General features: G+C 46.3%; 2 protein-coding genes across 4 annotated transcripts; both read left to right on the forward strand.

The window, feature by feature from the left end:
• The first annotated feature begins 200 nt into the window (after window positions 1–200).
• Window positions 201–5,833, forward strand: LOC120659445 (casein kinase 1-like protein HD16). 3 transcript variants are annotated; one of them, XM_039937595.1, is made up of 17 exons: window positions 201–392; window positions 1,137–1,603; window positions 2,334–2,459; window positions 2,537–2,610; window positions 2,723–2,792; window positions 2,865–2,920; window positions 2,998–3,078; window positions 3,161–3,255; window positions 3,374–3,437; window positions 3,525–3,654; window positions 3,733–3,948; window positions 4,027–4,157; window positions 4,352–4,526; window positions 4,607–4,697; window positions 4,904–5,061; window positions 5,188–5,376; window positions 5,495–5,833. In XM_039937595.1, exons 2-17 carry the CDS (start codon window positions 1,190–1,192, stop codon window positions 5,552–5,554), a joined length of 2,130 nt encoding a protein of 709 aa, XP_039793529.1. In that variant the 5' UTR covers window positions 201–392; window positions 1,137–1,189; the 3' UTR covers window positions 5,555–5,833. The 3 variants fall into 3 exon arrangements, with proteins under 3 accessions (XP_039793529.1, XP_039793530.1, XP_039793531.1); XM_039937596.1 differs by having other exon boundaries at window positions 3,007–3,078; XM_039937597.1 differs by having other exon boundaries at window positions 202–392; window positions 1,145–1,603; window positions 3,007–3,078.
• A 976-nt stretch (window positions 5,834–6,809) lies between these two features.
• Window positions 6,810–11,222, forward strand: LOC120659446. The gene is made up of 4 exons (XM_039937598.1): window positions 6,810–7,142; window positions 9,637–9,884; window positions 10,359–10,790; window positions 10,892–11,222. The coding sequence occupies exons 1-4, from the start codon at window positions 6,995–6,997 to the stop codon at window positions 10,928–10,930; spliced, it is 867 nt and encodes a 288-aa protein (XP_039793532.1). The 5' UTR covers window positions 6,810–6,994; the 3' UTR covers window positions 10,931–11,222.
• The last annotated feature ends 1,063 nt before the right edge of the window (window positions 11,223–12,285 follow it).

The raw sequence follows: 12,285 nt of genomic DNA on the forward strand, positions 1-12,285 counted from the left end.
AAAAAACTTGGTCCCCGTATTCAGGGCTCCACAAGTCGAGTCTTTTTCCTCCACGTCAATACACCCTATCCGCCAGCGGCTAAGAAAGCCTTACCCTGACGGGCCGGGCCCACCCGCCAGCCACACGCTCGGGCCCACAGGTCAGCCTCACGGCCCCCCGCCCCGGCTCCCACTCACTCCACTCCGTGGGACGCACCGCGCGCGACACGGCGCCGTCGCGTTCCAAACCCAAACGCGAGAGGGGGCGGGGGGGCGAGCAGCTGCCAGCCTCCACAACAATCCTCGTGCCTTCCTGCCTCGGCCCCCCGTTCTCCGCCGCCCCTCCCCCCTCCTACCGAGGCGACGAATCCGGCGTCCTCCTCCGCGCTCCATCCCCGCCGACGGCCGCCGATGTAAGCGCCCGCGTCCCCCCCCTCCCCGGCGCAGCCGATCTCTGCACCTGCCGCATCTGCTTTGTTCTCTCTCTTTTTGAATTTTTTTTTGGGTCGCTGGGTGGCGTTCGGAGGCGCCGGTTCCCGCGCGATCGGCCGCCGCGGGGGCCGTCCATTCGCGGGAAATCGTGATCCGGCGAGGCGCGCGCGCGCCGATTCGGCCGCGCCCCGGCGGGGTCGGGGCCGTCGAGGCGCGGCCGCGGGGCGCGCGGGCGGTGGGATTTGGGTGGGAGTTTGGGTTCGGGGCGTCGGGATTCGGGGCTGGTTGCAGGGCGGTGGCGATTTGGTGCCCGATTGGCGGTAATCTGGTGTGCAAAGGCGAGATTTTTTTTTCTTGCCCCCCGTCGGTTTCCAATCGACATGGTGCATCCGGCGATGGGGGTAGGATGCTTCCCTCCCTCTTCTTTTTTGGGTGCCGATTGGGGCATTCGATTCCTCGACAAAGGGTGTGGTGGTGGGGGGAGCTGACCATCACTTGATGGCGATGAGGATCCAGCTCGGCTGATTCTCCCGTGCTTTTACCTTGGTCTCCTTCCCCGGCCGTAACCGATCTTAGTTAGATTTTTTGTTCTGGGATATTAGACTAATAGTCGAGTAGATGGAGAGGTTGATAGATTTGATACTGATGTGTGTTCTTTGCAGTATTTGTTGTTCCTTTTTTTTGTATATTGATCGATGATTGTAAATCTGACTGTGCATGTGGAGATTGGAAGGAGCTCGGAGGGCTGGGACGCTGACCCGAGTTTTATGGGGAGAGGATGCCAGAGCTGCGAAGCAGTACTCGTCAAGCACGCCTGAGGTCTAAGAAGCTCGAAGCCCTGCAACCAGGAGAGCAGCCTGTGAAACCAGCATCGCCTGCTCCGCAGAGAGCAGGAAAGCGTGCTCCTACTCGTGCTGCCAGGGGCAGAAAGGTTACTGCTGGGAGAAGAGCGCCTCCAGCACCAAAGCCTAAAAGAAAGGGGGTTGAGATTGTTGATTTAGAAGCTGATCCCGCTTGCGAAGACCCCCCTAAAGCTGTAGCTGGGCTGGAAGTTGCTGGCGCAGCCAAGAACCTTGCTTTGAACAAGGTAGCTAAGGTTGGTGTTAATAAAGGTCTGAAAATGGAAGGTGAGAGTGGGGAGAAGATTGTTGGGGCTGAAGATGAATTTGCAACTACACCTGTTCCAGAGAGGGTATTACTTGCTCTTTTGCATTTTATGTCCATAGACTGCCATTTGCCTTCCTTATCTCCTAGTTTTCTATCTGTTTGTAGCTCACCTAATTACATAAACAAACTTTTTTAAGCTTTTATTGGATTGTCACCTGCTTTGTTAAACAAAAAAAAAAGATAAAATTGTATTGTTTTCCATGTTGCTCTGCACGGGTAGCCCATCTCTCGTTTTAGTCCTTGTGGTTGTATGGAATGTCTGTTATGATGGTTAAAGGAAACATTCTGAATCCCGTAAAATATGTGTTTGTGTTGTGGCTCAAAATAAGGGTTCGCCAATTAGTAAATAAATCACAAAGGAATTTCTTATCAAACATCAGCAGGGCGAACACTCCCCATTCAGTATCTAGTTAGATGCTATCTGCAGTATATTCGCTGGCATAAACATTCTAATGTTCCAAAAGATGAGCCCATTTAACACCAGGAAGGGCCAATCACATGCCTTACATTTCCAGGGATTGTTGCGAAAGAGAAATATTTACTTCTGTAGAATTATTACAGCTGTTCATAGCCTAGAAGTAGATAGCTGTGGGCAAAATTCTTGTGGGGCAATAGTACATTCAAATGACATAAAGCCTATCTTCCGTACATAAATCAGAAACAAGCTGCTATACGATGGTTATACGTTGAACTTGGACGTAATTTCTTATATGAAGGAGTTTTTAGGATCTCCTAATCTTATTTCATTTCTGCAGGTTCAAGTAGGTAACTCTCCAGAGTATATAACTGAGAGGAAATTAGGTAAAGGTGGTTTTGGTCAAGTCTATGTTGGCCGAAGGGTATCTGGTGGAACTGCTCGCACTGGCCCTGAGGCCTATGAGGTTTGCCACTTACACCTTGTATGAATTTTAGACATTTTTTTCTAACATAAAACCAATCCATCACAAATGTTTTGTAGGTTGCATTGAAATTTGAGCATCGGAACAGTAAAGGATGCAATTATGGCCCACCATATGAGTGGCAAGTTTATAGGTATGTCACCTATCCCCTCATCTTTAATTTTTCTTAGGACCATTTCTCTGTCTTTTTTTTTGAAATAGTATGTCTGTCTTTAAGCTTTCTGAATTTTGACATTGTTTACCAGCGCTCTCAATGGTTGCTATGGCATACCATCGGTCCACTACAAGGGTCGTCAGGGTGACTACTATATTCTCGTGAGTTCACTAATTATATTCTAGATTTTTTTGCAGCTCAACAACTTTTATTCACTAATCTTTCTTTTTTAGGTAATGGATATGCTTGGTCCCAGCCTTTGGGACGTGTGGAATTCAATGGGGCAGTCGTAAGTATCTTCCATTCTTTTTTTTATGTTACTCTTTTGCCCTCATGTTTCAGTTTGCAGACTAAATGCTTCAAAAGCTTGAACAGAATGTCTGCGAATATGGCTGCTTGCATTGCCGTAGAGAGCATATCAATTCTTGAGAAGCTCCATTCTAAAGGGTGAGCTGAAATTATCTATATTCAACCGAACATCCTTAGATATATAACCGTTGATCTATGCTAAAAGACCCTCTTTTTCCAGGTTTGTGCATGGTGATGTGAAACCAGAGAATTTTCTGCTTGGTCAGGCTGGATCGCCTGATGATAAGAAGCTGTACCTTATTGATCTTGGTTTAGGTATGTATTAGCCACAATATCTTGATTTAAGTATTTACTTCCATGTTGCCATAGTTTTTTTTACACTTGATAGATTTTATTTGTGGTTTTGCTGATATATGATACCCAAACTGTACAGCATCAAAGTGGAGGGAGGCAAATGGGAGTCATGTTGATTATGATCAAAGGCCTGATGTCTTTAGGTTGGTCATATTCTCAACTCAGCAGTTTCCTTTTGTCATATGATCTTCCTTTACTTATCCTCAAGTTTTTTTTTTCTTTTTTTGCAGGGGAACAGTTAGATATGCCAGTGTCCATGCCCATTTGGGGCGCACCGGTAGTAGGAGAGACGATTTGGAGTCACTGGCGTACACCCTTATTTTCCTAATAAGGGGAAGATTGCCTTGGCAAGGTTATCAGGTATGTTTTTATAATATGCCTAATTCAACATATTGGTATTCTTCTGGAGCATACTTCAGCATGTAACAACGTTTACAGGGAGATACCAAGAGTTTTCTTGTTTGCAAGAAAAAAATGGCCACTTCTCCAGAGATGCTTTGCTGTTTCTGTCCAGCTCCATTCAAACAGTTTCTTGAGATTGTTACAAATATGAAGTTTGACGAAGAGCCAAATTATGCCAAGCTTATTTCACTTTTTGATGGTTTGATTGAATCACCTGCCTCGAGACCAATTAGAATTGATGGGGCTCTCAAGGTCTGTACTACTTATTTCCTACTTTCATATGATAGTCACGCTTGTCCGTCCTTATCTTGGTCTTTTCCTCTACTATAGGTTGGTCAGAAACGTGGAAGGTTGCTTGTAAATCTGGAAGAAGATGAGCAACCTAAAAAGAAGGTTAGATTAGGGAGCCCAGCAGCTCAATGGATTTCAGTTTATAATGCCAGGCGACCCATGAAGCAGAGGTAATTATAATAATTGAATAAGATGCTACAAGGCGTGATGAATTGATACTAGTTTAGATATACTTGCTGCATTTCTCTTCTAGAAGCATGTATCCCGATCTTTTTTACCTAGCTTTGTAAAGTAAACATGATCATTAAGATGTGATGAAATAGTTGCTAAAATTTGTTGTCAACATTTGTTGCTTGTTTGTTAGGTACCATTATAACGTGGCTGACTCAAGGTTAAGTCAACATATAGAAAAGGGCAATGAGGATGGGCTGTACATTAGTTGTGTGGCTTCCTCAGCAAACCTTTGGGCTCTCATTATGGATGCAGGAACTGGTTTCTGTTCTCAAGTTTATGAGCTCTCACCACATTTTCTTCACAAGGTACAGTACTAACTGTTACAAGCATGACAATGCTGAATAAATGGTTTATTGCGGAAACCTAACTCTGTTTCTATACACAGGACTGGATAATGGAGCAGTGGGAGAAAAGTTATTACATAACAGCAATTGCTGGATTAACCAATGGAAGTTCATTAGTTGTTATGTCCAAAGGTATGAAGGTTACTATTTCTTGTTACTATTCGTGTTTGTGGCTTGAACCTCCATTTTCTGACCATTTTCCCATCAACTGTAAATATCCTAATATTTCTCTTGGACTTTGCCTGTTAGCTTCCATTTTTATCCCTGTGGCATTGCTTATAAATCATCAGGGCCAACTATTATATAGTTTTGGGTGATATATATTTTCACTATTGCAGGAACTCCTTACACTCAGCAATCATACAAGGTTAGTGAATCATTCCCTTACAAGTGGATCAATAAAAAGTGGAAAGAAGGTTTCCATGTAACATCTATGGCCACTGCTGGAAATCGCTGGGGCGTGGTCATGTCAAGGAACTCAGGGTATTCTAATCAGGTTATAACGATTGCTTGGCCATATGCATTTTTTTTGTTCCATATACTTGCCTATTTATATTCCTCTGAGCTTTCCATTAACTGCTGCGTGATTATTTACAAAGTATTTTCTTTCTGGAACTGTCAGGTTGTAGAGTTGGATTTCCTGTACCCAAGCGAAGGCATCCATCGGCGATGGGAGACCGGTTACAGGATAACTTCCACAGCGGCCACCAATGACCAAGCTGCTTTCATCTTGAGCATGCCAAAGCGGAAGCCGATGGATGAGACACAGGAAACCCTTCGGACCTCTGCTTTCCCCAGTGGCCATGTGAAGGTACACCCGCAGCTCGCTTTTATGAAACATCTTATTAGCATCGTGTTACACTTCGTCTTTTGCTGCCATTGTACCTTCTGGTTACCGTGCTAGGCTAACCTCGCCATGAACCTTGCAGGAGAAATGGGCGAAGAATCTCTACATAGCTTCGATCTGCTACGGACGTACTGTTTGCTGACCGCGCATGTGGAGATTGAAGCGTGGGTCTTTTGTTCAGCATGGTGTCATGAGCTCCAAGAGATAGATGTTCGTGGAACCCCAATCCCCATGGTAGACTTACTAGATCTGAAGACGCGGTATGGTGTCCTACCGCAATTGTAAAGGAATGCTGTACCCGATGCCCGGCCGTGAGACCTTTCCTCGTATGAAGCTAACGCATTTCAGCATGAAATTCGCTGTTTTTGCCACGTGTCTGGGTCAAATTTTCTACTTGATCGTCAGTAAAAATTTGCGCTTACATGTTTGATTCGTTTTTGAGAAAACGTAGGACATGAAAGGTCATCATCGTGTCCTGATAATACTATTAGGTGCCTATATGTTCGGCCAGCCAGCAGTCAGCTAGGAATATTTTTCTCTTACCATAAATCAGCATCAGCTACCAGCCATAGCCAACCAAGTAGAACCATTAGCACCGGATTGATATAGACCTCTGGGTCCGACTGGAGTGCAATGAGCGGTTTTGTGCAAACGTGCAAGCGGCAGCTACGGCACGCTTGATGCACATCTGACGGCGAGTCGTCGTTATTCACTTAACCAACAAATGCTAATAACCCCTGGAAAACGAGAAATCTTACGGATCGTGCCTCCTCTCTCGGCAGAAAGATTGCGCAATCAGCAGGAGTCGTCGTTATTCACTTAACCAACAAATGCTAATAACCCCTGGAAAACGAGAAATCTTACGGATCGTGCCTCCTCTCTCGGCAGAAAGATTGCGCAATCAGCGCCTGCTTCTGCGCCGTCGCGGTTTGGTGGCCATCGCCGTCGTTCGACGGGTGATCTGCGGCGTCGGCGTCGTCCAACTCGTCGCCCTCTTCCTTGCCGATGCAAGTGATTTGTGTCTTTCCGACGAGAGACGAGCCTCACTAATTGCTGTGTCTTCGGCCATCACCATCTCAACGTAGCAGGCGCTGATAGCGCGATCTTTCTGCCGAGAGTGGAGGCACGATCGGTAAGATTTCTCGTTTTCCAAGGGTAATTAGCATTTGTTTTTCTATCCAACGTTACCACGTGGGAGGGGTTAAGTGAATAATGATGACTCGCCGTCGGATGTGCATCGAGCGTGCCGTAGCTGCCACGTTTGCACAAAACCGCCCATTGCACTCCAGTCGGACCCGTTAAGTTAAATATTCTGAGGTATAGGATAAGGCTTGATCTAATCAGGTTTGGGCCGTGTTGCTGCTATCCATCAGGTCCACCACCAAAAGAGAGTAACTGGGCACTAATGGGCCAATGGCAACGGCAGCGGCGACTTCTAGAAATAGCAGATTTCCTGAGGGGTTCAATATGAAAAAATACAACGGATTCGTGCCACTGCCAGCCCCCAACCCCGCCTCGCGGCCTTCGCCTCCGTCTCCGGCAGGCGGCGAACCAGCGCCGGGGGAGAAGGCGGTCGCCAACCATGAGCACCACGGGTGGAAGCCCGGGGACTCCCTCGAGGCCGCGGCTATCCGCTCGAGGCCATAGCGGAGGAAGCCCGGGTACTCCCTCGACCTCGAGGCGTCGCGCCTCCGCTCGAGGCCACAACGGCGTACTCGCGCAGGTCTCTGGTATGCGTACTTCCCCTCCTCCCCTACTCCCCCCTTTGCTGATTGGGCCAGCGTTTCTTGTCTAGAAGTAATTTTAGCTAATTTGTGAGGTTTAAAACTCTTGAGTTACATGAAATTTTCGTCTGCAATCGTGCTTGAGGATAGTTTTACGTGGCCTTCATTTTTGAGCAGCGGTTAAGGCTTCGTGGCTCTGAATCGTGCTCGGAGGTTCGATCCTCCCGTGAGTCCGCAATGTCGTAATTCCCTGGTCATTAAACCTAGCCACCATCAACTAGTCCCGATTTGTAATCAGAATTTTGTTATTGCAAACAACTGCAACCGCCAACTCAGGATTGCTGTTGATAGGTTCATTTCCTGTTTTTGTGAGGCTCGATCCTCCAGTGAGTCCGCAATGTTGCAATTCCCTGGTGGTTAAGCCCTAGCCACCATCAACTAGTCCCGATTTGTAATCAGAATTTTGTTATTCCAAATAACTGCAATTGCAACTCAGGGTTGCTGTTAATAGGTGTTTTCCTTCATTTATCATGCACATTCGAAAGTTATTTCAATCTGACACAGCCAAACTTGCGTTGCTCTACTACTTCGTTTCTTATGTGAACTTAACTCGTGAAGGCTTGCTAAAGTTTCTGTGTCCTCGCTTAGCATATCAGGATTCTAAGCATATACCAGGACAGTTCATGTTCCTCTTTGTTGTGAGCATAAAATTCATGTTTTAACAATTAATTTCAGCAAACCTGCAAAACAGTTTTCCATTTTTCAAATACAGCTATTGATTTTGGACAGCAATCCCAAATTTAGTTGCAATCTAATATGTATTCCAAGGTACAAGTGTGAAGTGTCACCTTGTATCCCCAGTAAAATGTGAGATTGCAGGAAATGCATTTTAAAGCTATGTAGTTGTCGCGAAAGGTCGGGTGGCCGAGTTGGCTGGCCCGGCTCGGTAGCGTCACGCCCCAACAGGTCCTGAGTTCAATTCTCATCTGAAGCGAAATTCTGGCTGTTGGGGTAAAAAAAAACCCCTCGCTGTGCTCGCCGCGAGGCTTGGCCCTCTCGGGCATGGGCTAGGGTTTGTGGGGTTTCTCTACTAGGTAAGCCGGTTGGCTTCCTCTTAATGAAAAACGGTGCCCCCCCCCCACACACACACATAGAGTTTTTTTTTTCAAAAGCTATGTAGTTGTCATATCTGAAACACGGTATCAGTTTGTAACCACTTAAGGAGATGATACTGACTCTATGCTTAACGAAATAGCAAACTAGATAAAGACACGATAAAACAAGGTGAGTAAGCCTAGGATCAGTGGCAATGTCATTGGGATTAAGTTTAAAAGGGGGATTATTTTGCTCCACCTTAGTAGCTCTGACTCCTGCTGTTTCTACTTTCTAGTTATAGATGCTGTTGATTTTGAACTTTAGAACTCTAACAGTATTGTGTGTTGCAGGAGCAAAGTAAGATGGCAAATGGCAATGAAATATCCTGGTTCTCTTAGAAAATGTGACATAAGTAATACTAGGTTAAAATAAATCCACAAACTGGGTCATATTTCCTTGTGGGATTGAATTGGAATTTGTAAAGGAGGGAAACTACCATCAGGAGCTTTAGGGTCGTGGGGCACTGGAGCTTGAAGGTCATTGCCTTATCATTTGTCCTCGTTGGGTCAGCGGTTTGCCAGTCAGACTATGGTTCAATCTTAGAGCCTGCTACCCCACTTGGCACGTCCTCGCTTTCTTGGCATTGTACGTTAGGCATCGTCATTTCTGCGCCAAAAGAATAGCTGAGGTTCGTGGAATGCAGGCACGCCACTAAGCCCAAGAGAGGACGTGTGCAGCTGGCGTGGGAACTTCGTTCTCTAAGAGCGAGAGAGATGGTGTGGAGATGTAAGGCCATCTGGGCTAAGGAAGAGAGCATGGAGCTGTCCCTCCCCTGCACAGCTCTGAGTTGTAGATAGGTTTGCTTACCAGTATTGTGCTTGTGCAAGCATCAATGATATTTGCTATTGGTAGGCCATGGCTATTTTGTGTTCAACACAATGATGATTTCTTAAATGTTCCAATCAGTTTTATAGCCTTAGGCCACGCGCAGTGCATCTACCTGGACTGGTTCTTAGAGGAAGTTACTGAATGCTTGTGCCAGGTAGAACCAGCAGGGGCTGCTACGGGTGCTTGTGGGATGGAATCAGCACTTGACCGAGCTACGCTTGGAGATGAGCTGTGGACACCTGCAGTTGGGAGCTAGTTTAAAGTCTGTTGTCAAAACATGTCGTTTTGTTGTGTTGTGTTGTGTTGGTGCTTATGCAGCCTCTTAAGTTCGTTAAACAACTTTAGCATTTGTAAGAAAACTTTTTGCACTGCATATCAGAATTCTTATGCAGGTTCTTGATGATGAACCATTAACCATATCTCTTTAAGAGCATTTGCATTGTACATGCACTTATAGGTCTGGACTTAGTTTTTGCATCACTTCTTGCAATGATTGATCTTAACACCATTTTTTTAGAAGCTGAGATGGAAGAGGAATCGTCTGTGCATGCCCAAGAACAAACAGAGAAGATGAAGAGGGTGGCGACACGTTCTCTGGATAAGGCAGCGGCATATGCTGAAGGTGCAATTTCAGGATCCTTGAATGAGTCACTGCTTATGCCCCAGTCAACATGGAACTCAAATGTGACACCCACTCTGTCAAGCACACCTACTCCGGCAATTGGTACAGATATGGCAGCAGTGACAAACCCACCTATGCCCAAGGTGAGTTAAGGTGGTGAAAGTTTGTCGGTCCGTGTTTTGGACCTCCCGAACCTTTCTTAGCTGCCAACGTTTTATCTCATAAATCTCATCTGCTACACACAATTAGTCATCTGCAATCAATCAATAATCTGCAATTGGTGTAACCCATGAAAGGAAGTAAATCGAAAAGATCAGCTAGTATTGTTATTGTCACTTTGTACATGAACATGAGCACTTTGTCTTATGAAGTCCCTTGTAAACGATTTCAATGAAACAAAATTCCACTACCGGACTTTCTTGTCTTTACCTGCCTTTTTCGCTATGACCACAAAAGTCCTATCTGCTCTTGCCAAAGGACCATTTTTCGTATTTGCCTATAGTATAAACCTTAACCAGTTCGGACAGGCTCGTCTTTACAATCTGACCATACTATTTTGAGTGCTTGCTGTTTGTGATTGCTGCTTACATACGTATGTTTTTTCTGAATATTAATAGGAAGAGGATGAAACTTGGAACAAGCGCCAAATAATGTACATACTCGTGCTTACTACTGCAGTGGGTCTGGTGTTCTTGATCTATCCACTGTTGCCCCCGGTCTATGATCCCTTGATCCTACCAGTGGTAGCTGCAATGTGGGGTGTGGGCATTGTTGGCTTGCCTTATGGTCTGTACGGCACTTCCAGATGTGAGAAGGATTGTAGCCGACATGTCGGTTGGCTAATCTCCACATTGTTTGCAGTATTCATGATTTACTGTTTCTATCTTATGGCTGTGCGTACCACTGGCACTTCCGCACCCACCCCTTCTTCATCACACTTGGAGGGTGATCAGACATCTACTGATAGCAGTTATGAGCTCTGGTGGAGGGTGGCCTTTGGCGTGGTCGGTTGCTACGTGCTTGCAGGATACCTATGGGCTTGGTTTAGGGTAAAATATTTTGCCGAATTACTATTATTCGAGTTCTTTTATTTCTTCTAGAATTTCATCATATCAATATCAACGTTCACTTGTTTTGGTTCTGGATGCAGGGATGCTGGACCGGCGGCGACAGAGATATAAGCCCCTAGCACATGGATCCGTAGGATGCTATTTTGATTCATATGTGCAGGAGTTGAGAAGTATACTGAGAGGCAGTGACTAGCAGGACCAGGGTTTAGACTTTATACATGTGTAGGATGCGTGCATACTATTTTGCATAGTGGTGGTTGATGTTGATAGAATGGTAGTACTCTGCTGCCCAAGATTTTGGTTCCATTGTATGTTCTTCAGATGGGGAGGCCGGCTATTTTAGCACTTGGTTGTAGTTGTTGACTTGTAGTGATGGATATAACATGGCCTACACTTGCAGTGGTTCCGTTATGCTGTCGTTTTGGTTGCATATCCTATTAGGCTATGTTTAGTTCGCGAAAAAGTTTGGATTTTGGTATTATAGCACATTCGTTGTTATTTGATAATTAATGTTCAATCATAAACCAATTAGACTTAAAAAATTCGTCTAGTATGAAACAGTTAAACTGTGTAGTTAGCTATTTTTTCATCTATATTTAATGTTTCATGCATATGTTCGAAGATTCGATTGGATGTGTATTGTAGAAAATTTTTTGGGAAATTTTCTCGCATGTTGTGAAAAGCCTTGCTTGGTGATGGAGCAAATCTCCCCTGTTCTTGAAGAATAAATCTCCCCTGTTTGATTGCAATTTCCATGTGGACATGCGGCGGAAGCTATAGATTACGTGCTGACTGCCGACCACCAGAACAGAAACGAGTCCGACTAGGAGGCGAACGAACAACTATAATTGAACGTGACACGACTCGTCGTCCACGCCCTTACAAAGAACGTGCCGCCGCGAAGCCCGGACCTGACACGTAAAGACACCAGACCGAATTCTGAAATTTCTCCGCACGTACAGACACCGGACCACACGAGCGCGCGCCTTGTTGCCGGCCGGCCATGGGGGCGGCGGCGGCGGCCGCAGCGTCGGCTTCGGCGGACGACTACTACGATCTCCCGAGCCGCTTGCTAGAAGAAGGTCAGAAAGCGCGCCGCCTCCGGCCACCGTGGCGCGGCCGCCGCCGGGACCGTCGAGGAGGCGCGGCCGCCGTATCCCCGCCTGGGCGTGCGCGGTCAGGGTACGTGCACCTAGCTGCAACGCGACTCCACTGACCTGGTGATCGACCACTACCTGACTTTGCTTTTATTGCTGGTTGATCTCGCGCAGGTGTGCAGCATCACGATGTGCGTGCTGATCGTGGTGTTCCTCGCGGCGCCGCTGGCGGTGCAGTACAGGAACAGGGACGAGGCCTTCATCTGCGTCTTCCTCTTCGTCATGTCCGCCGCCTTCCCGGTCACCGGATACGTGATCACGGCGGAGCTGTCCGAAGAAGAGACCTGACGAGTTTTAAGTTTGCCTCCGTGCGTGCT

This window comes from Panicum virgatum, chromosome 2N (genome assembly GCF_016808335.1).
Source record: "Panicum virgatum strain AP13 chromosome 2N, P.virgatum_v5, whole genome shotgun sequence".
Classification (NCBI taxonomy): domain Eukaryota; kingdom Viridiplantae; phylum Streptophyta; class Magnoliopsida; order Poales; family Poaceae; genus Panicum; species Panicum virgatum.

Bases quoted from the DNA above. Each gene is read 5' to 3' on its own strand.
- LOC120659446 (XM_039937598.1), top strand. From the start codon at position 6,995: ATGAGCACCACGGGTGGAAGCCCGGGGACTCCCTCGAGGCCGCGGCTA. The intron at 7,143-9,636 runs GTATGCGTACTT...CCATTTTTTTAG, and splicing joins CGTACTCGCGCAGGTCTCTG to AAGCTGAGATGGAAGAGGAA. The intron at 10,791-10,891 runs GTAAAATATTTT...TTCTGGATGCAG, and splicing joins ACCTATGGGCTTGGTTTAGG to GGATGCTGGACCGGCGGCGA.
- LOC120659445 (XM_039937595.1), top strand. From the start codon at position 1,190: ATGCCAGAGCTGCGAAGCAGTACTCGTCAAGCACGCCTGAGGTCTAAG. The intron at 1,604-2,333 runs GTATTACTTGCT...TCATTTCTGCAG, and splicing joins CTACACCTGTTCCAGAGAGG to GTTCAAGTAGGTAACTCTCC. The intron at 2,793-2,864 runs GTGAGTTCACTA...TTTCTTTTTTAG, and splicing joins AGGGTGACTACTATATTCTC to GTAATGGATATGCTTGGTCC.